Source organism: Rana temporaria, chromosome 3 (assembly GCF_905171775.1).
Source record: "Rana temporaria chromosome 3, aRanTem1.1, whole genome shotgun sequence".
Lineage (NCBI taxonomy): Eukaryota > Metazoa > Chordata > Amphibia > Anura > Ranidae > Rana > Rana temporaria.
Window position 1 is genome coordinate 262,563,186 of NC_053491.1, and position 24,458 is coordinate 262,587,643.

Here is a 24,458-nt window from a genome sequence, read left to right on the forward strand (position 1 = left end):
AAAAAAAAAAAAAAAATGTTTTTTTTTTATTAGACCATTACTTTCGGCATCGTAGCGCGAGCTACGGTATGCCGGTCCTAAATTTTTAATCCCCGTACTCACTGTGCCATCGATGATTGAAGAATCCGGGGAATGGGCGTTCCTATGGTGAGAGAAGGTGATTGACGGCCGGCCCTGGCACGTCACGCTTCTCCGGAAATAGCCGAAATAGGCTTGGCTATTCACGGCGCCTGCGCGCATAGCCTGTGCGCAGGCGCTGTGAATAGCCGAGACCTACTCCGGCTGTCTTCGGGGAGCGTGACGTGCCAGAGCCGGCCGTCAATCATCCTCCCTCTCCATAGGCACGCCCATTCCCCGCGGGAGTCGGAATCTTCAATGTGCAATAGCACAGTGAGTACGGGGATAAAAAATTTAAGACCGGCATACCGTAGCTCGCGCTACGATGCCGAAAGTAATGGAATAATGAGGTGAAGGAGGGTGAACTACCGCTTTAAAGTATCTCACAATAGTGAGTACACCCCTCACATTTTTGTAAATATTTTAATATATCTTTTCATGTGACAACACTGAAGAAATGACACTTTGCTACAATGTAAAGTAGTGAGTGTACAGCTTGTATAACAGTGTAACTTTGCTGTCCCCTCAAAATAACACAACACACAGCCATTAATGTCTAAACCGCTGGCAACAAAAGTGAGTACAACCCTAAGTGAAAATGTCTAAATTGGGTATAGAGTTCACCAGAGCTTCACAGGTTGTCACTGGAGTTTTTTTCCACACCTCCATGACGACATCACAGAGCTGGTGGATGTTGGAAACCTTGCACTCCTCCACCTTCCGTTTTGAGGATGCCCCACAGATGCTCAATAGAGTTTAGGTCTGGAGACATGCTTGGCCAGTCCACCACCTTTATCCTTGGCTTCTCTAGCAAGGCAGTGGCCGTGTTGGAGGTGTGTTTGGGGATTATGCCGTTATGTTGGAACACTGCCATGTGGCCCAGTCTCCGGAGGGAGAGCTTAAGTGTGTCACAGTACTTAAGTGTGTCACAGTACATGTTTGCATTCACGGTTCCCTCAATGAACTGTTAGCTGTAGAATTATTGTTTGATTACTAGTTGCAAAAAAAATTTGGAAAAAAAATTAACTGTAGCTCCCCAGTGCCGACGGCACTCATGCAGCCCCAAATCATGACACTCCGACCACCATGCTTGACTGTAGGCAAGACACACTTGTCTTTGTACTCCTCACCTGGTTGCTATCACACATGTTTGACACATTCTGAACCAAATACGTTTATCTTGGTCTTATAAGACGAAGGGACATGGTTCCAGTAATCCATGTTCTTAGTCTGCTTGTCTTCAGCAAACTGTGGGCTTTCCTGTGCATGATCTTCAGAAGAGGTTTCCTTCCGAGATGACAGCCATGCAGACCAATTTGATGCAGTGTGCAGCGTATGGTCTGAGCACTGACAGGCTGACCCCCATCCCTTCAACCTCTGTAGCAATGCTGGCAGCACTCATACGTCCATTTCCCAAAGACAACCCCTGGATATGACGCTGAACAGGTGCACTCAGCTTCTTTGGTTGACCATGGCAAGGCCTGTTCTGAGTGGGACCTGTCCTGTTAAACCACTGTATGGTCTTGGCCACCGTGCTGCAGCTCAGTTTCAGGGTCTTGGCAATCTTCTTATAGCCTAGGCCGGGGATATGCAATTAGCGGACCTCCCAGATGACAGCCACAAGCATAACGCCCAGAGGCAGAAGCATGATGGGACTTGTAGTTTTGCAACAGCTGGAGGTCCGCTAATTGCATATCCCTGGCCTAGGCCATCTTTATGTAGAGCAACAATTCTTTCTTTCAGTTCCTCAGAGTTCTTTGCCATGAGGTCTGGGTGACGATGAGGTTTTTCGTGGTCAATTTGTCAGTAAATGGCCGGTGTTAGGACTTCATTCATCACAACACCATGGTTAATATGGTGTCAGGATGATTGAAGCGCATTATTTGTATTATATTGTAATATAAAATTAAATAGTTCAACTCGCCATAATGCAGAATCTGCCACCAGATGCAGCTTGCCCCTTTCCACCGTGACTGCCACCAGATGCAGATTGCCATAGTCGCTTGCCACATGCCACCAGATGCAGATTGCCATAGTCGCTTGCCACATGCCACCAGATGCAGATTGCCATAGTTGCTTGCCACATGCCACCAGATGCAGATTACCATAGTCGCTTGCCACATGCCACCAGATGAAGATTGCCATAGTCGCATGCCACCAGATGAAGATTGCCATAGTCGCTTGCCACATGCCACCAGATGAAGATTGCCATAGTCGCATGCCACCAGATGCAGATTGCCATAGTCGCTTGCCACATGCCACCAGATGCAGATTGCCATAGTCGCTTGCCACATGCCACCAGATGCAAATTGTCACTAAGCACATTGAGTTCCGCGTGAGAGAGAACAGTGGTGATGTGGGGCGGGCGGTAGGAGCTGATGTCATCTCTCTGCTTGCCTGCTTCACCCCTAGCAGTGTAGTGATGGGGCTGTGGGGGCGGAAGTGCAGTGGGGCTATGTGGGCGTAAGTGCAGTGATGGCGGTGATCTCTCTGCTCGCCTGCCGCACCTTAGATGGCTCAGACTTAGTGGCCCGCCGGTAAACATGCTGCGGCCCGGTAGTGGGCCGGGGGTTGGAGACTCCTGCTATAAATGGTAACTAGTTAAGCAAGGGAGAAAGCAATAAACTTTTATAAAGATTTGTGATGGACTCGAATTACTTTCTTTAACCTTTTTTGTATATAAGCTAAAAATATATGAACTAAAAATGGTTTCTTGCATTTAGGAATGATTAGTTTAAGCTGGATCCTTCTAGGTTCAGAGTTCTTAGGAAATCTGACCCATACACAAGTGACTAATCATGATCATCCTTTAACTGATCTGGACACTTTGCAGGTAACAACATGAAGATTTCAATTTGGGTGCTTTCATACAGAAACTTATGGAAGACCTATTCTGAATATGAAATCCTTCAGGAGATGATTTTAATGAGAATGTAATGGATCTAACAATGTAGTACATTGCGTAATGGGATTAAATAGAGTTGTGCTTTAAATGTGTTGGACCAGTCATGAAGTAACACAATAGAAAATGTTTTTCAACAGTGCAGCCAAATAGATTGCTCAGTAGTACAACGGCAAATCCATCAGCTTCTTTTAGGTTAACCTTACACGGTTAGATTTTTGCCTTTTTAGCCTGCAGGCTGACCAAAAAAATATCCTAATGCATTTCTCCAGCCAGGCTCTACAGCACAGATGGACAAGTCTCCCTCTGTGGTAAAATCTTTTGACAGCTGCTGATGGGAAACTGTCAGCTAAACAGCGGTGGTATCCAATCAGCTTCTTTGATTTTTATTTTCAGTCGAAGGATGTTGAATGAGAAGGGGATGGCAGGGCCACCCACAGAGCAAGTTTTGGACATTTCATTTAGAACTGGATAACATTTCCATACTGCATGATCCGCTTATGCCAGTAGAGTGAAGTCAGTGCAGTGAAATGTCTGTTTTATTATAAAAGTACTTTACTACGTGGCACTCTTGGTTTTCTTAACACTTTTGGTGAACAATCTTTCTTTTTACATCTAGACTTACATTTTGTTATGGGGTTCTTGGGAGGTTTACATTCACAGTTGAAGAATTGCAGTAATAAACTGTACATAGAATCTGTACGGGGAGATTTGTTCGGGGAAATGTAGTATAGTCAGTCTGAAATTGAGGAATTTTTTAAGTTGTTATACACCCATGTAATTATGTGTTACATGTGATAGATTGAAACCAGTGATTTGATTTTCTGGCATGCATATTTGAAGCTGAAAGATATTTCAGTGATTATGTAACAGTACCCAACATCTGGTCATAGCTTCCATAAAATATTTTTTTTTCTAAATTTGTGTAGATGGTTGTGCTGAATTAGAGCATCTGTGTCTCAGTTAGTGGACCCTTTGTGTCACCAGGCGAATGTAGGCCCTAAAGAGGGTGCAGGGTCTAAGGCAGTGTTTCTCAATCGTTTTCCAGCCAATATAACCTTTAAAATTATGTACAATTTCGAGGCACCCCTAATAGTTTTACATATTGCAGCAACTTATTTCTTGCAAATAAATTGCACTTTTGTACACTGGTACTGACTAATATTCCAGCATTTGTTCTCACTCATTTTCTCTCCACTATGCTACTTATGTGACCCTAGTGCTGGCACCGAGGGTCACACAAGGATGCTGTCAAGGTGACAGATGTTCTCCTTATCAACTGATGGCCTCAGCAATTGTTAGGGCGCTTGTGGCTGGCCCACATGGTGCCCAAGGTTGTAATGTTGCATTATGAAAACCTATGGCTTTGTGTAACAAAAAGGCAGGTTTGATGTACCTGCTGGCTTGTACACCATTTTTGGGCAATTTAAGGTCGTTTTTATACATTTTGTCAAGGCAACCTCGAAGAACCCAGACTGATCTAAGGTACCACCTGGTGTTTACCAGAGTATCCCATAAAAATGATTGACTTTGCCGAGGATGGCTTCCGGGTTGTGGCCCTCAGTTGCACTTGCAGTGTTGACAAGTGGCATTCAAGGTAATGGTCAAAAAGACAAAAGGTCAGAGCTGCTGGATAACAAGGATAGTCAAATAGGAACAGGTCATACGTGGGTTTCAGAACTGGAACATTTATCGCACGTACAGTGTTTAGCTAAAATGAGTACACCCAACAGGTTTGTCAGAAAATCTTTACTTTCCTTTCTGAATCAACATTAGTTCTATCACTACTGGCGATCAGGCCCCTTTGTGGGAGTGACCCTTGATGTATCTCCTCTCCTTTTTCCAATTTCATAATTCAGGATGATGGTACCCATCCTATATTCTTTTTCTAACAATGAGGCAACCCCTTTCTATCCAACATTTTCTATGACAGGGCTCGACAAAATCCGGGCACCCGGTCGCAATTGCGACTAAAATTGGTGCCCTTGCGCCCTGCAGAAGGCCGCAAAGCCATGGCCTGAATTTCCGGCAATACTTTCAGTCACACCGTATTTGCGCAGCGGTCTTACAAGCGCACTTTTTTTTGGGGGGGGGAATAAGAGCGCAGTAAAGTTAGATATCCCCAACACTTAGAGGATCTCACTGTATCCTAATATATATTTATATATTTTTTGGACACATATTGCATATTTTGAGTTTGGTCACTCATCTTTTTCCTTGTTTGAGGCTAATTCGGTTCACTTACGTTTTATTTATATATTTATTTATACACCTTGGTTGTGATTTATCACATATCTGGAGCGCTTATCATTTATTTATCTTGTTTCTATTTTTTATGTGTTATGTGAACACTTTTAGATATAGCTGCCTCAGGTATAATTTGTACACAATTTTGTCATATTTTGTTTACTCGCAGTAGCGCATCGGAACCTATTATATATTTAGAGCACAGTAAAGTTGGCACAATTTTTTTATTTTTATATTGTGAAAGATGTTACGCCGAGTAAATTGATACCCAACATGTCATGCCTCAAAATTGCATCCGCTCGTGGAATGGCGACAAACTTTTACCCTTTTAAAATCTCCATAGGCAACGTTTAAAAAAATTCTACAGGTTGCATGCTTTGAGTTAGAGGAGCTCTAGGGCTAGAATTATTGCTCTCGCTCGACCAATCGCGGCGATACCTCACATGTGTGGTTTGAATACCGTTTACATATGCGGGCACTACTCACGTAAACGTTCGCTTCTGCGCGCGAGCTAGGTGTGACGGAGCGCGTTTTCTGGCGTTTCTGCCAGTTTAACGCCGTATAGTTCTGTGTGCTTTACTGCCAGTTTAACGCTATATAGTTTTGTGTGCGTTACTGCCAGTTTAACGTCATATAGTTCTGTGTCCGTTATTGCCAGTTTGTTGTTGCATTGAAGTGCAACAACATCAAACCCTGTTCTATGAGACAGTGACCCTATTCTACAAAATGCTCCCACAAATGTGGGTCGTTGATTGCAACCAAGATTTGGTAATTTGCACACACAAGTATTTTTTCTAACAAATTCATTCAAGACCGTGTTGCAAAAATGAATATACCCCGATGAAAGTCTTAGGAGCAAAGCTAAATTTTAGACAATCTTTATTGATAAGAATTCAACTACAGGTGAGTCATTAAACAGGTGTCCAGCAGACCGTTGATTATAAATGGAAGTTACTTAAAACTTCTTCCTGTTTTTTAGGCTGTCAGTAATGGCACTGCATAGAAGAGAAATGTCACAAGGCCTGAGAGAGAAACTTATTTCTTTACACAAAGATGAAGGCTGCAAGTAGATCACAAAGCTTTACTTATCAGTCAAAATACTGTAGCAAAAGTGATACAAAAATTTATCAAATATGGAACTACAAACATAACTCGGAAAAAGGGCAAAAGGCAGCCCTGTGTCAGACTTTAGATGCACATTGGACGATAATAGGCGACAAGCCTTCAAGACAGTTAGACAGCACTCAAGTCACCGATTCTTTGGAGAGCAAACGGCAATATATAGAAAGCAAATTCAATTGTTACCTATGCCAATAGTCAGCAGACGTTGTCCCAGGGGCTCCAGCAGTGTCTGAAAAGCTGGAGCCTGCGGCCCTTTATACTCCCCATCCGGTCTGTAGATCGGAAACGGACGCAAGACTGAAACGCGCATAAGCAGCCCTTGTCGCTGACGTCACTCAGTGCTTTACACACCAATGGTTAGGGGTGTCGGAAAGAACACAGGAGTTCCATCTAGTGGATGGAAAGAAGATTACACCCAACTAGTGAGGAACCTCACTAGAAGAGAGCGCTCTCTTCCTTTCCTCTGTGAGGTTCCCCACTAGTTGGGAGTAATCTTCTTTCCATTCACTAGATGGAACTCTCTCTCCCCCTCTCTCTCTCTCTCTCTCTCTCTCTCTCTCTCTCTCTCTCTCTCTCTCTCTCTCTCTCTCTCTCTCTCTCTCTCTCTCTCCCCTCTCTCTCTCTCTCTCCCCTCTCTCTCCCCTCTCTCTCTCTCTCTCTCTCTCTCTCTCTCTCTCTCTCTCTCTCTCTCTCTCTCTCTCTCTCTCTCTCTCTCTCTCTCTCTCTCTCTCTCTCTCTCTCTCTCTCTCTCTCTCTCTCTCTCTCTCTCTCTCGCTCGTGCTCTTTATAATCCATAGCAACACCAGTAAATAAGCTCTTGTGTTTCCAGGTTACATCCATTATCCAATTTTATTTGTAGGCTGTTAAGCTTCTGGACAAAGCAACATAAATACACTTTTTATGGTTTTGGAAATTCAGAAGTGAACTATTTTGAAGAATATTTCCTCAGCATGGAAGAAATAACTGATTTTTTTCAACTTCTTGACTTTGTTTCTCCTTCTTTTTTAGCAATATGAACCGTGAAGAACGGAACGTGCTGCGTATGAAAGAAAGGGAAAGGCGAAATCAAGAAATTCAGCAGGGCGAAGAGACCTTTCCATCTACCTCTCCTCTCTTTGCTGAACCTTATAAAGTTGTAAGTGTTTTTCCACTAAATGCTTATAAACTGGGCAGCACTGATTTATCAGACTCTTTTCTGTAAGTCTTTCTTTGTTACAAAAGGTCTCTATGGACTCTGTTAGTCTTGTGATTTACTGTACACAAGCACACATGATGTACTGCATGTTTCCACCCCCTCCTCTTTGCTGGCAGTTCCTGCTGCTTCTGACTTGCCTTTTTGCAGGACAGTCTGTCAGCAGTGTGCACTCTGTCCCTTTACTGCTAGCATACACAATACTTGTGAGGTACATTACATGCCTTGACTTGTAGGTTTCTAGTCTGCACTAATGTGTCATTGGAATTTCTGTCCTTCCAAAGTTGAGATCACCTAATTGCTTCCGGATTAAGAACACAGTTTTTCAAGCTTCATAAATTGTTAGGTGTAATCTGTGGATTTATTGTGAATGCACAGACTGGATAAACATGATGTAGTAGACACATACTGCCATTGACACTACAGCTTAAATAAAAGCTCAGTCAGTCGCACTTCCCTTTTATCAAACATGACTCCTGTAAAGTTTTCCTCCTGATAAGAATGGGTGGGTCTAGGCACGGATTTTATGTTTGCTGTATAGTTGAATGTGAATATTGATCCGAACAGGTATAATAGACGGTTTCTGTGACATTGGTTAAAGTGGAACTTCAGCCAAACCACTAAATATGCAATTCAATTAAACATGTTTATCTGCAGAAGGATTTCTAATTTTTTTCAGCTGAACTTGTAATTTTTTTTATTTTTTTTTTACCCACCACTTCCACACGGCAAAGCAAGGAGCTTATTTTGTTACTTGTTCAGCAATGCAGAAATGGAGGGTATCTTGCTGCTTTCTCAGCAATAAATCAGTATCGCCTCTGCCAAGTTAGCAGGTAGGTGATGCGGGAAGTGGCATCATTTTGGCAGTGTGATGTGGCAGAGGTATGTCAATCTTTGCAAATCACTTGTTCAATCTGAGTTTATTGAAGATTTTTCATATAAATTGGACACAGAATGCAAAAAATAAGGGGGGAAATTATACAATATACGGCATAACCAGTGTTGCAGTCGAGAATAATTGGCATGAGTTATTGGGTCCAAATAAGACCAATTTGCATTTGTCTTAGTATCTGCATGTCTTTACTTCATGGGTGCATCAGAATTATTGAAGGAACCTCCAAATGGGAGGATTATCAAATTTACATTTGGAGATGGCATTAATTCAAGAATTTGTGCCAGTGATCTATTTGATGTATAACACCACAACACCTGGGTAAGGGTGCGTCGTGTGGTGGTGTGTTTTTTTAGCTTTGGGGGGGGGGGGTGGTTGTGTGTTGGCAGGAGAAGATAATTTTAGTAGGGGAATCGGACCATCCATTGCTGTTTTATGGAGCAGCGGATGTAAACCATCCATCGATCAAATCGGATGACAGTCAGATGTAAATGGACAGGCGGCTCGTTTACATTCAACCGCCCATAGAGAAAAGCGGGCTGTGCCTGCTCTGCATATGTGGAGCTGACACGGACCCGTTGTCCGCCTGCTCGGTAAAGATTGGCGTGACAGATTCATCCAAAACAGGTGGATCCAGTGGCAGAGTCTGCCATTGTGAAAGAGCCATTGGAGAGAAGATGGACTGCTTGAACCATTCGACAGAACTCTCAGGAATTCTATGACAAAAGTCCCTGTATAGGAACTTTTGATTTTGTTGATGACCTAGACATGGTTTTAAATGCTAGATATGAAGTTTGGTTCTGTTGCCCACTCTAGTAGGGTTGGTGAGACGTGCCAGTGGCAGGGGATCACAGTACGGATGGCAGTTAGGAATTGTCATAGGATATCATCTTTTTTTTTTTTGCTAATTCTTGGGAAGGGTAAACAATATTTCAGTTGTATTTGCCTGCAGTCCTTTTTTATAAGTCCTGTATCAGGATGTATTTTTATGTGGTGATATGGTCTTTCATTTTTTTTCACTATCCATCTATATAGCAGTGTTTCTCAACCAGGGTTCCTTGGAACTCAAGGATTTCTCCAGAAGTTGCTAGGGCTTCCTTGTTCCCACTGACACCACTGCTTTTTAGCTATCTGTAAGGGGGTAATTCTTCCCAATGACCACAAGTGTGTAAACGGCATTCTTATCACTGACCATCACACTAATAATGTAAGAGATGTAGTCCTTTTTAATAGGGGTTCCTTGAGACTGGGAAGTTATTTCAGGGGTTTCTCTGGGTTTAAAAAGGCTAAGAGAGGCTGATCTAGAGTAAGTTTTATGCCAGACAGTTTGTTTACAATATTCTGGAGATTTTAAAGTGTTCATGTTCCTCACTATTTTTTGTAGGCCTAATCGAGTTGTATATCCTGGGTATTTTGACAAATATCTGTCTTGACCAGTGTAATCCATTCAGCCTGTTTGAATATTTTCTGTTCCTTTTTTGTGTGTGAAAATAAACGCCATGTGATAAGTACCAACATGGCATTGGCCTATGTGGACATCCATTTTATTTTGAGCATTTCTAAACTGTTGGCCAAGATCTGTTTTGAAAACTGTGTGTGCTTATAGTTTGTGGTTTGGTTAGAATGTGTTGCATCAGACAGAATATACAGCTTTATCTGATCGTAGGTGTCCATACTGCTTGAAACAAAAGGTGCACAGGTAGTAACGGTAATTGCTTCATAATGCATTATACACAGCTGTACTCTAGGAAATCACGAGGATGAACAAGGAGCGCTGTAACTTAAGGTCACAGCATTTATTCCTGGTTGAAGTAGCACATTACTTCCTTTCCAGAAAAAATAAGATTTGTTTCTTGGGGCTGATTCTCCTACTTTGCTCAAGTTTTTTTTTTTAAATCCGTTTTGAATGGACTCTTTAGATTCCTGGTTTCTAAACCATAACCCCACCTTCTTTATTTGACAAAGCTGGGCAAGAAAGCCAGTCTCCTGCCAAATCATTTTTTTTTTTTTTTTTTTTTTTTTTTTTTTTTGGGGTAGGGTTAGAACCTCTGTCGGCTTTTTAATTATTGTTGGAGTTTCCATTTGAGGAATTACTGCACGCTTCTGTATATTTGACTGCTACCAAGCCAGGTGTCAAAGTGCAAGTCAAAGTACATTAATCGGACTGCAGGAAACTTCTAACTGTATGGAAGATTTTATTATTTTGTGGTAGTTAAAGGACACAGTTGGCACTCAAACTGTGCCGTCTCTTTAATCTCCAGCTGAAACATTGTATTTTTCACACTAGCAGAGGATAGTGTGTGACAAGAATATAATTTTCAGACATGCTTGGGGATCTTTCACACGGGTGGACCGTATGTCCGCTTTTTCATGAAGATCCACTGACACCCGATCTCGCCCGGTGCCGCAATCCTCCGATTCTGCAGATGGAGGAAAACACTATTTTTCCATCCGTCATCGGATCAGGTGAACACAGACGGTCCGTGTTCATCCGATCTCCCCATAGAGGAGAGCTGCGAAAAGACATGGCGGTCCCTCAACAGTGTGCGGGGAACGCCCTGTCATCCGCCGGCTCAGCGAGGATCAACGGAGCGATCCCCGCTGAGCAAGCGGAAGTTCATGGGGTGGATCATCACTGATCCGCCCCGTGTGAAAGAGCCCTTAGGGTAATATGTCTCGGATGTGATTAGTAAATCATAAATCTTGCGTGGAATTTTTTTTTTTACAGATAGGTGTTGGCTGTTCTAAAATTCTATTCTGGCATACGTTACCATACGTACATATAAATAGTTCTTGATCTGTGTGACTAACTCAAATGCTTGAACAATAAATTTACTGTAAAGTTAAAGTAGATGTAAGCCGTCCATACACCAAGTGAAGTGAACAGCCTCAGATGATACACAGGGATGAACCAAATCTCCCTACATAGGTTTTACATGTATATCTGCTGTCTTTTCTCTTCCTGTTTAACACAGAGTGTGATGTCTGGGCATACAGCTAAAATTGCTGATTGGAGGAAAGGCGCACACACCCCCTCTCCACATAGGCAGAGACTCTGAGGTGTTTTGTAACAGGGCCAGCTCCCTGCTACTCTATTTATAGCAGCCTCCCTGGACAGAAATGTCAGGCTGCTTTTATCTGATGTGTCAGAGAATTTCTCAGGAGGTATCAGGCTGATAACAGAGGAATGGGTCAGAAGACCGCTACAAGCTACCGGACTTGGCTTTTTGAAGGGAGATAAAATACTGCAGATATGTGCCCAATTCAAATTTCATTAAATGGGTTTACATCCACTTTAGAGTGATTGTAAAGGTAAACCTTTTCTATTTTGAAAATAACAAACATGTTACACTTACCTGCCTTGTGCAATAGTTTTGCACATAGTAGCCTAGATCATCTAATTCTGGGGTCCCCTGCTGATGCTTTTGGCTCCTCCCCACTTTTGGGTGCCCCCATAGCAAGCCGATTGCAATGGGTGCCCTTACGCGGGCTGTACCTGTCCAATGACACAGAGCGCGGCTTGGCCCTACCACCACTCCTTTCTTTCCAGATGCGATTGAAGACAGCAGGAGTCGGTGTCTCCCGCTGCTGCTCTCATGTCCAATGAGAGAGAGAGAACAAAAGATCTGCTGCTCTCGAGCACGGCACTGGATCGAGATTGGGCTCAGGTAAGTATAAGGGGGGTGCTGGGGTGGGGGGAGCAACAGATCAGAAGGCTTTTTTTTTTTTTTTTTTTACCTGAAGTTGTAGCATACTAGAATGCAGTGCCAGAAACCTGTGTTCAATGGGAGTTTCCTTACCACATTCAAAACGCACTGCACCTGTGATCTGCAGCTGACCATTAGTGTTAACACCCCAAACACAGGTCACAAATGCAGTGCGTTTGCCTGCACCAGCTCACATAGTACAGTAGTATCATGCGATTGGTTGCTGTGCACTTTTTGAAGTGGTGCATGCGTTTACTTTTTGGTGCAGTGAATGGGCTGAAATCGCACTGCACCCAGATCCCATGTGAAAGGCACAGGAATGCACTTTGCGTTCATGTGCGATTCAAGATGTAAACTAGCCCTAATGACATTAATACTTTTGTTTTTCTTCAGTCATGTAAATATTTAATATCACATACAGGTATTTTATGTTGACAACCAGCATGTTATTACCAGTGATGACTGTAGATTTTCTGCAAATGTTTTTTTTTTTTTTTTTTTTTTCATTCTGATCCTGATGATCCTGATGAACCGGTTAAACATGAAATCCAAGTTTATTTTTTTGTATACAAGTACAGAACAAAAGAAAAACAAACGCAGTCAGCAATGTTTAGCACTAAAATGCATCAGCACCAGTAAGCAATGCAGCTCCTACTTGGTGTTTGAAACCCTAAAAAAATATATATAATTTTGCCCCTGTACAAATCATTAGTAAGACCTCACTTTGGAATATGCAGTTCAGTTTTGGGCACCAGTTCTCAAAAAGAGAAGGGCAACCAAACTGATAAGAGGCATGGAGGAGGTCATCTATGAGGAAAGATTGAAGGAACTGAATTTTTTTTCTCTTGAGGAGGATATAAAGAAATTGTGTAAAGAAATTGAAAAAATCTATTTCATACCGCGCTCCAAACCAATTATATAAACATATAAATAAATTGAATAGTGCTAAGAATATTAAATTAATATATATCAATAAAGAAGGTCCGTAATTTTATTGAATTAATGAATAAATATAATGTCCATGAACCACCACCACAAATCTTTAGTTCTTGTGGATGGTGAAAACAGCGGATTTTTCAGCATTCACTTGAACTGAAGATTTTGGTGGTGGTTCATGGACATATTTATTCATTAATTTAATATAATTATGGACTTTATTGATATATATAAATATTTGTTATATATATATATATATATATATATATATATATATATATATATATATATATATATATATATATATATATATATATATATATATATATATATATATATATATATATATATATATATATATATATAGTTTGGAATTCAATTTCTTTACACATTTAGACTTGGTCTCACTGCGAGCTACTCCCCACAGATTCACAAATATTTTTCATTTTAGTTTGGTTCAGTGTGCGCGGCTTATAGGTATCGCCTATTTTTTCACTCATTCATGTATACATACATAAGTGGTCCATATAGTGAACTTGATGAGTTATTCATTTAAGGTCAGCACAGAGGACCAAAGAGGCACTCTTTACGTCTGGAAGAAAAGATTTAGAGCCAGATCCACGAAAGAATTACGCCGGCGTATCTCTTCATACGCCGCGTAATTTAAAATTTTGCGCGTCGTATCTTTGTTTTGTATCTACAAAACAAGATACGACTGCATCTCGGATCGATCCGACAGGAGTACGTCTTAGTACGCCGTCGGATCTTAGGTGCAATTTTTCGGCGGCCTCTAAATGCGGAAAGGTTTCTTCACAGTAAGAGCTGTGAAAATGTGGAATAGACTCTTAAAATCCAGGGTTTTTTTGGCTAGAAAATTACTTGGAAACCTCAAACATATATTTATTTTTTGAACACCCTAGAGCAGGGGTCTCCAAACTGCGGCCCGAGGGCCAGATGTGGCCCTTTGCTAGCCTTTATGCGTCCCTTGGGGCACTATTCCTCCAACTGATATGAGGCCCTATTCCTTCCACTGACACCAACAAGGGGGCACTATTTCTTCTACTAATATCAATGATGGGATACTATTCCTCCTACTGATAGGAGACCTACTCCTCCTCCTACTGACCACCAACCCTGAGGCCACATTTATTCTCACCGGGACATTTTCTGCCCCCGCTGGCCACAATCCGGCCTTCCTAAAGTGTGAAGGACAATAAAGTGGCCCTTTGTTTAAAAAGTTTGGAGACCCCTGCCCTAGAGAATTAAAGGTTGGTCATTGCAATACTTTGTCACACTGTTTTTGCGCAGCGGCCTTACAAGCGTAATTATTATTTTTTTTTTTAAATACCATTTTTTTTATAAAAAAATAAGACAACAGTAAAGTTGGCCCAATTTTTTTTTCTATATTGTGAAAGATAAGGTTACGCTGAGTAAATTGAAACCTAAAATGTCATGCTTCAAAATTGCACCTGCTCGTGGAATGGCGACAAACTTTGGCACTTAATCTCCATTGGCAAAGTTTACAATTTTCTACAAGTTACCAGTTTTGAGTTACAGAAGAGGTCTAGTGCTAGAATTATTGCCTTCACTTTAACAATTGCAGGGATACCTCACACGTGTGGTTTGAACAGTTTTTTCATATGCACTCGCTTCTGCGCATGAGTTTGGCGGGACGGGGCACTCATTTTTTTTTCTTATTTATTTTCATTTGTTTTATTTATTTTTTAAATTGGGTTACTTTTATTCCTATTGCAAGGAATGTAAACATCCCTTGTAATAGAAAAAAAGCACGACAGGACCTCCTTTAGTGCTTTTTCACAGATCCCGTAAGCATCCGTTCCTTTAAAGCGGAGGTTCACCCAAAATATCAACTATATCCTAACACAATCATTGCACTATATACTTCATCAAAAGCCACAACAATTTTTTTATTCATAGATAATTACCGTATTATTGCCTTTCTAATAGAGACTTCCGGGATTCCTCTCCCGCGGGAGTAGGCGTTTCTAAGCCTTTCCCCGGCGCCGCAATTCAGTGTGGGATACATTGTGAAATGGCCTTCAAGCGAAATTGATACTGCTGCAGCTCTATCCCCGCACTGAGCCGCGTCAGGTTTTTTTTTTTGTGCATACCATCACAACGGGGTGTGAACTATGAATGATGCTGCCCGTTGTGATGGCAACCAGTTAGTTTACAGCACTACTCGCCATAAACCGTGCGCAGGCTCTAGAATGAGCGGTGAATGCTGGGCGATCAGCATTCACCGCTTCCAGGAAGTGATTTCTTGTGGGCTTCACAATGCCCACAAGCAAAATGGAAACTCCCTCGGACGGATTTTTTTTAACTCCTTCTTTGCTGAGAAAACGGATATCGGATATATGCAGCGACCAAAGAAGTGAGTGTACCTCACTATTGTTATACCCCAGTGAATGCTGAAAAACAAAAAAAAAGCTGGGCCACGGAACCCCCGCTTTAACATCTGCTTGCTCAGCGGGGATCGCTCCGTTGATCCCCGCTGAGCTGGCAGGTGACAGGGCGGTCGCCGCACACTGTGCAGGGACCGCCCTGTCAGATCTCTGCTCTCCTCTATGGGGGGATCAGATGAACACAGACCGTCTGTCCGTGTTCATCCGATCTGATCACCTGACGGATGGAAAAATAGGATTTTCCTCTGTCTGCAGAAACTGAGATCGGGTGTCAGTGGATGTTCACCAGCAATCCCATAGGGATACATGCATTTCAGTTTTTCATCCAAAAACGGATGGCTAATAAATGGCTATACGGTTCACATGTGTGAAAGAGCCTTTAATGTGATATCTGGGGTCAGAAAAGACCTCAGATCTCACATTTACGCTTAAATGCAATAATAAAGTGTCTTTTTAAAAAAACTAAAAAAACTTTCTCCTTTAAGACCATTGGGCGGAAGTGACGTTTGATGTCTTTCCCTCACTCGGGTGCCCAGGCCTCGGGAACAGATCGGATTGTCTCCGTCACTATCGGCAGGTCTGCCAGAAAACTCCTTTTAGCCCATGATCACGCTGCTGTGGGTTAGAAATCGTGCAAGTTCAACACATGTGGAGCTAATGCTGGCCGTTCTCAGAAATAAACCCATCATTCTCTGGATGTACACAGCTTTGTATGTATATTTGTAGAATCAGACTTTGAACAAATAACAATGCATGGTGATATTTAAACATTCTACAACTGTAAAAATCCACTGTATTTTCCATTAAAAGTAAAAAAAAAATGGCAAATTTGGTGCTGTAGAAACAAACCATTGCTTTGTGTTACCTGGGTTTTATTTTATGTATATATATTTTTTTTATTTTTTTTTTAAAACTAAACTCCTGAAAGCCTAATTTTATAAGATGTTATGACGCATGTAAAAGTCTACCTAAATCTGCAGCTTTGTGTATCCACATTAGAATTGTCCATCACTAAAATTAAAAACGCATGCATCAGTGTCTCTCCAAAGCCCCTTTCACACAGAGGCGCTTGAAAACTGCCCATAAAATGGCAGATGCTTTTCAAGTGCAGGTCAGTTTTTATTTGTGTCCCTTTAGGAAGATTATCCCTCTCAATGTGTCCTGCTTACCATTGTCGTTGAAAGTAAAAGAAAATTCGAAATTTTGAGTTGTCTCCAGAAAAGTAATAGAGGGGAAATCTTGAAATTAGGAAAATTGTTCTGGTGACTTTGGTCCCCAAGGGATTTCCTTTATTATCCTGTTGTGGCTTCGGGACATGAAGTGAGGGGAAATGTCTCCAATAGGACACAGATGGCAAAAAATAAACTGGCAGGTGGTTATAACCCTCCCTTGCTCTATCCAAAATGAAGAAAAAATGTTTTTGGCTATAGTTCTACTAGATCCACTAGGCAGTGAATGGGTACGTTTACATGCCAGTGATGCTTTGTGCATGTAGTTGCCACCTGCCAAACGCTACACATTCAAGTAAATGCGGAAGAACCGCAAACGCTCTGCAATTGCAAATCGGCGTGTTTGTTAGCAAAAATTGTGTTAACAGGTGGTGAGGGTGGGTCTCCTCGCTTCCTCACCACCTGTCGGTAACTTCTACAGTGGGATACGAAAGTAGATTGGGCTTCAGGGGCAAGGGAAATTTAGATGCATGTCCAAGTCTACCCTTTGTGCATTTTTGGGAAAGATTCTTTAATGGGCATAATATTCTAATGAGCAGACCCAACAGCTTGAGGGTGTTCCTCCCAGACAGTAGTTTACTTTCATAGTTGCTTTCTAATATATAAGGCAGATTTCTAAAAGACTGCTGTAGCAGGGGGAGGAGGATTTATATATATATATATATATATATATATATATATATATATATATATATATATATATATATATATATATATATATATATATATATATATATATATATATATATATATATATATATATATTATATGATTTTTCAGAGATAAATTGCTGGTACAGACACATAGCCCAGGCACCTGTGTGTGGACCTTGCAATCAGATTAGGTGTTCCTCATTGTGTGTGCTGTCCCTCTGTGTTTAGAGATACCTAGAAAAAATGTAACCGAGTAAGCACAGGCAGCTGAACAGCCATCTGACAAGATTTCTGGTAAGCTCAATGCGTATTTTTGCATTAAACAAAGTAAACATTGTAAACAAAGTTGGCAGTGATTGCTTTCATGTTTCTATCTGAAGTCCTTGAAACACTGTAAGGCTTCTTTTACACGAGGTGGGTTCCGTCGCTACAGAGTCCGCCAGCTCAGCAGGAGATCTCTCTCCGCTGAGCCGGCAGATGACAAGTCCCTCTCTGCTCACTGATCAGGGAGGGGCTTGTGCAGGGCCGCTGTCTCCTATGGAGAGATCTGATAAAAACAGACCGCATGTCCATTTACATCAGATCTCATCCGATCCACTATGGACAGATGGGGACGTATCGCCATACATCTGATTTTGGCAGATCGGGTCGGATGTCACTGACATCCGACGCTCCGTAGGATTGCATGGATCGGCCGTTCAGGTCCGTTGACGAAACTGACAGGCGGACCTGAATGGTCCGACTGTGTGAACGGGGCCTAATAGTTATGGCCTGTATCTACAGACTTTGAGCTTATATTATAATGCAGCTTCCAGGCAATATTTGAGACACCGAGATTAGGAGTGCATTGCAGGTGCATTTGACCTGTAGTTGACCACCTCCCAGACTATATTTGATCTTTGTAAGCTGTATTCATTCTCTTCATATTGACTTGTGTTTGGACAGAAGTGACTTATGACACAAGCAAAAGCCTTGTCGACACAGGCCCTTGGAGTGCTTACTAGTTACCCAGTGATGTCACAATGTTAGTATAGACCAGCTGAAGTTGTGTTTTGTGGCAATGTGTTACAGCTGTCAGTAAGAAAAGCCCAGCTGATACTTTAAATCAGTGACCCTCTCCATGTTCAGATTGTGCCATCATTTATCAAGGTTTACTGCTCCAAACATACTGGGTCTCCCTATAAACAATTTATTGTTAATACTCAATAATTGAAAATGTTGTATATTATCTTATGTAATACTGTGACATTTATGTTGTTGTTTTCAGCTGGTGGATGAGTCTGTGAAGAAAGGAGCTGCTACTTTTTGTTTTGCCCATTGAACTTCCTGTGTTTATTGGACACAGGCAGTAGGCTTCTGTCTTTGACAGAGGAAAGTTTGTACTCGGCTGGCTGCATACCCAACCAAATGGCATTTGGTTGGGTATTTGTATGGCATGCTTTAGATTCAACATTCCAAAGTGTGTTGTGTTTTTTTTCTAATTTTAAAGTATATATGTTTTTTGTCTTCGTTAATTTTAAATGTCTAAACTGATTTTTTTTTTTCTTCTAAATTTTAGACGGCCAAGGAAGATAAATTATCAAACCGTATCCAGAGCATGCTGGGAAACTACGATGAGATGAAAGAAATGATAAGTGACCGACCTTTGCCGATTGAGATTCCCAAGCACACTGTTCCTCCCCCACCCTCAGATGATAAGTCTGGACAGGGTTTCTTTCCAGATCAGAGACTTAGTAACTCACACCAGAGCAGTAAATGGACTCCTGTAGGCCCTGCACCAGGCACTTCACAGTCCCAGAAACGATCCTCATCTAGTTCCCAGGGAGGACACAGCAGGAGTAGTGGTAGCAGCAGCAGTCAAAGGCACGACAGGGAGTCTTACAGCAGCAGCCGTAAAAAACATGGATCAGATCACTCTAAATCTCGTTCCATTAGTCCGGCCAAACAGTCTGCATTAAGTTCTAGCCATTCACGTTCTCATGGGAATGATCACCATAGCAAGGATCGGCAACGCTCTAAATCTCCAAGGGACCCTGATGCTAACTGGGATTCTCCTTCTCGAGCACCTTCATTTTCAAGCGGGCAGCATCCCACCCAGGCTTTCCCCCCATCGTTAATGTCTAAGTCTAGCTCAATGCTGCAGAAACCTACGGCTTATGTACGTCCCATGGATGGGCCAGAGTCTATGGAACCAAAACTGTCTTCTGAACACTACAGCAGCCAGTCTCAAAGCAACAGTATGAGTGAACTAAAATCAAACAGCAAAGCACATTTAACAAAGTTGAAGATACCTTCCCAGCCTCTAGATGTAAGTTATTTAAAAAAACTTTATATTTTTTTTGTGTTTAGTCTGCTCTTTTCATGTCATATTTATTCACATGTTTTTTTTTTTTGTTTTTTTTTTTTTTTAAGCCCAACTTTAGACCATGACAGTCACAGGACATGCATGGTCTTCTTCTTTCTAAGATAGAGGGACTCTGACATCATGTCAGTGACCCTTCTTCATCATTACATTGAGTGCAGGTGCCATGGTGACACCCCTCAGTGGACGAGTCTGATGCCCTACACTTCCACCCAGGTTCATTTAACCCTGGTAGAGAGTTGGGATTGGGGTTGCCTATAGACTTTTTCCAATACCTACACAGGCATGCCTTGTTAAAACCAAACATTCATGTATATGTTAAGATCGTTTGCAAAAAATTATTTGGTGTTTAAGATTTGCTCCCGCAGCCAGCTACCATCTACAACCCCAATTTCAAGAAAGCTGACACTCTAAATGAGGGTTGGGAGGGGGCTCAGTTTGGTGTTTATTGCTAGTTCTTCTTTTTCTTGGCAGGGTGCGTGTGATCAGCACATGGCCAATCAGCACTGTCCAGATAGTGTCAGTGGTCCCACATCCTGGTAGGACAGTCAGTGCAGAATGAAAACTCCCCCTACAAGCTTAAACCAGACACTCATAGAAGTCACAAGACTGCTATGTACTGTGGATGACCAGATGGTGAATGCAGGGTCCTGAGTTTAGTAACACTTTTAAGGGGAGGTCATCGTGCCCTGTACTATCTAATCTGATAGCGATCCTGTATCTTGTGTGTACAGACAGGTGGAAGAGAGCACCGCCCACACCTCCTCCCGGGGCTCTCTCCTCCTCCCTGCTGCTATGTCTGCTATGTGTGCTCTCGCAGGCAAAACTGTGGGGGGGCTTAACCCGTCTATGGCAACCAATAACGTCATTGGTTGGTAGAATGCGGGCCCGCACAGCTTTGTTTTGCCAGTAAGAGAACACATAGCAGTAGGGAGGAGAGAGCTCCAGGAGGAGGTGCAGGCAGTGCTCTCTTCTTCCTGTCTGCACACAGAAGTTACAGGTACAGATAGTTTTATGTCATTTTCCTGCCTTGGTTTAAAATTGACCATTTTAAGAAAAAAAAAAAGGTAATTTTGAAGTTAATGGCTGAAACACCTGTCGGAAAAGTTGGGACAAGGCCATGGTATAGCATCATCTCTTCCTTTAAGAAGATCTGTTACTGGAGATTTTGGAGAGGAATGTTGTCCTATTCTTGCTTGATATAGGATTCTAGCTGCTCCTTAGTCCTTGGTCATGTTTATTGGATTACTTATTTCAAAATTTGGCAAATATGTTCAATTGGTGAAAGGTCTCTACTGGCCAACGAAACACATGGACTCTTCTACTACAAAGCCATTCTGTTGGCATAGATGCAGTATGTCGTTTAACGTTGTCCTCCTTTAAACATGCAAGGCCTTCCCTAAAAAACAAAGCAGAAAAAAAAAAATCTATGGATGGCAGAATATGATGGTGCCTTTCCAGATTTGCAAATTGCCTATTCCATACACACTAATGTACCCTTATACCATCAGAGATGCAGGCTTTTGAACCGAGAGCTGATAACAAGCCTAAAGGTCCCTCTTCTCTTTAGTCTGGAGGATGCTATGCTGATGGTTGCCAAAAAGAATGTCAAATTTCGATTTGTCTGACCACAGAACAGTTTTCCACTTTGCAACAGACCATTTTAAATTGGGTGTGGCACAGAGTTGTAGATGGTAGCTAGATGAGGAAGCATATCTTCAACACTGAAACAACCAATTTCATAACAAAAAAAACAATTGCGACATTGCTGTGCTGACTATCTTGTGAAAGTATTAGTTGCCATATCTATAGGTTTTGAGCATAGGCGTGCACAGGGGGTGTGCGCCAGGTGTGCCTGGGCCCACCCTAATCATTACCTGCCGTGACGATTCCCCATACGGTGCTGCTGGTTTCTCTCCCCTCAACTGCTGTGGGGGATGTTTCAGGATGGGGAGTGGGGGACAGGGCCAGTAAATATGTCGTGTACCAGCACCTTTGTTTTCTAAATGCACACTTACTCACTGGGTTCATAACTGATGCATAGTAAACTGTTTACTATGCTTTAGTTTGTGAATGTACAAGAAGCCACTCGGCACAGAGCACTTCCCATTCATTGATTGTGCCATGCAGCTGAAGCTGCAGAGAGAGGCATGTGTGTTTTGAGCTTTGGGGCGCACGCCTATGGTTTTAAAGGCATTTAGTAGTAGTAGTAGTACAGGACCAGGATAAGTTTTCAAGACAAGTGTTTTGAATGAATTGACTGTATACTTTTTCAGTGAGTCAGTGTCTCAAAGTATTGAAGCCAGGGATAGTCGTGTAAATGACCTTTTATCTTATGTCAGGTTTCCTTTACAAATGTAAATATTGTAGAGCAGTGTTTACTTACAAGGTACATGTTCCAATCTGGAGATGAGACTGGATCTGGCTCATATGGGAGTATTTGCTGTTCTTTGGGCTACATCACATTTTCTGCATGCGTATTTTTGATGCATTCTGATGCTTTTTCCACCACCTTCTACATCTCAATTCAGAAAATGTGTATTCCAGTGTGTTTTTGGTTTGTTTGCGCTTTGGCGCATCCCAAATGCGTTCCATACAGAAAACTACTTTTGTTGACTGCACTGATGTGAGCTAGGGCCAATGGAATACATGAAAAACACTACAAGTGTTTTTGATGCAGCTTAAACACTCACTGAACGTAATCTGTTATGAATCGACCCTTACTAGAACCTGTTTTAGCTGGGTGCATGTGTTAGATTCTGAAAAGCTCTTTATAAGAACTGCACCAGCCCTGCAGTTGACATTTGGTTTTCTGTAGTAGTGAGGTGGGAAAGTAGTACTGTGTTTTTGTTTTTTTTTATCAAGTGGTGTACTTAGATTTATCTTTTAAACTGGTTAATTCCTAGACATTGAACCTTTCTTGAATGGTCATTGGGGGTGTGTAGAGAATTGGATTAACCCCCTCTTGAATTTTCTCTCTGGTTCTCGGTTCTTGGGTTGAACACTATTGGACATAACCTTGGTGTTGCAAAAGCCCTTCTACCTCTAGGATGGAGTGGGAGTCTTCCATTATAGGACAAGTACTTTGGTCGTGTGTTGGACCAAAGGCCTCATTTGCGCTCATTTTAACTCCAGCTATGACAATCTTTTGGATTGCTGCAGCTGGTTTCGCAGGTAATGAAAGCCACCCGGCCCATACAGAGCAGCATCGGGCTGACAGCAGTCACAGCTGTCTACTGGTGTTTAGATGTATTCTCACATGGAGTTTCCTGTGTTTAGGGACAGATGATCATCCCTGGACACAAACAACTTGTGTGTAGCAGCAATAACCACATGTAATTATTCAATGTGCTATTACATCTGAAACACCTGCAAACACCTGCAGCCATTTTTGGCCTGTCACTGCTTTGTACAGGCTGAGCAGCTGTAATAAATTTGCTGGCTTCTTGCTGTAGCTAAAGGTAAAATGCCATGTGAATAAGTCCTCGGAGTAATACTCTTATCTGCACTCTCCCCTAAATACAATGAATTGGAATCTGGCTCTCCTCAGACAGTTTTCTCTACACCAAAAAGATGCACATGTTTGCTCCTCTTCTCCTGTGTTGCAGGCCAAAATCTGAATTTGTCGGGTTCTGTGCTGTCTTGGACTTCAGCAGGCAGAAAACGATGGCTTCCTGATGCAGGTGGCCCCTGCATCTTTTTGAAGAAGCTTCCCTTGTTCTGTCCTGCTTAGGGTGAATGATCTAAGCAGTGAGGGCTAGGTTTCCTATTCCTGGCTCCATGGCTTTAGTTGGTTCACCCGACCAGGATGGGTTGGGGGCTTAATAGTCATGTTAGGTGCTCAGCAGGCCATGCAGAGACACCTCTGCGTGTTTTTAAAATGGATGTGTTTTTTTTTTTTAATCTGTATTTTGGTCTGGTACCCCATTTTCACTAGTCTCGGGTTTAGAGGTATACTTTCCATCCCTGCCTACCCTTGTGGGGTGCCTCTCATGCTGAATTCTTGGATTGTATCCTTTAGTCCTCTACTGCTCTCTTCAGGACTCTTTTGGGAGCTACTGCGCTGTGATGATTCCGTCATTCTAAGGGGTAGAAGTGCACGGTTGGGCCATCTCTAGTAAACTTACTGGTCTTTTTTTGAGAACTTGTTTTTTGTTAAAAACTCGTTGTGAATTATTCTGGGTAATTGTCCCAGTATTTATTTTTCCGTTGACCACTTCATGTTGTAGGCCTTTTTTCTTAATCGGATGATTATTTTGTTCCACCTGTTTTGGTGGGTTTTTGTTCTCCTCTGTCTCTTACTGGTTCAGGCTGTGTCCCTTCAAGTTGAGTCATTCCCTACTGCTGGTGATCTTCTCTGTCCTGGTGTTGAGCATCAGGTTGATCCTCTGTGGCCTTCCTTTGGTCATTGGCCACTTTATTGCACATGGCTTTACCTAATCTGTTTTAAGGTTTGGGCATTTGTTTCAGATGATTGTGAGCTGCAGACACTATCCCTAGGCTCTCCTTGTGGGCCTGCTTTTCTGTGGCTTCCCACCACTCAGAGGCTCTTGATCTTGGTACTGCTTCTCAAGAAGGTTGAAGCAAGCTTAATAGAAGTGGGGTTATATAGGGCTGGCTAACAATTTGTTTGCCAGTGTTCAAACCTCCTGCGGGTGATGGTATAACCTGAC

At 42.1% G+C, this 24,458-nt stretch overlaps 1 protein-coding gene across 2 annotated transcripts in view; it reads left to right on the forward strand.

Annotated features, from left to right (window-relative positions):
* The window catches only part of AFF4 (AF4/FMR2 family member 4), a 139,155-nt gene that overhangs the window by 60,923 nt on the left and 53,774 nt on the right, over positions 1–24,458 (forward strand). The window contains exons 3-4 of one of the 2 annotated variants that reach the window (XM_040344622.1): positions 7,397–7,523; positions 18,982–19,731. In XM_040344622.1, coding sequence (XP_040200556.1) covers positions 7,401–7,523; positions 18,982–19,731 — 873 coding nt within the window. In that variant the 5' untranslated portion in view covers positions 7,397–7,400. The remainder of the gene's footprint in view (positions 1–7,396; positions 7,524–18,981; positions 19,732–24,458) is intronic. The other variant, XM_040344623.1, reaches the window with a different exon arrangement.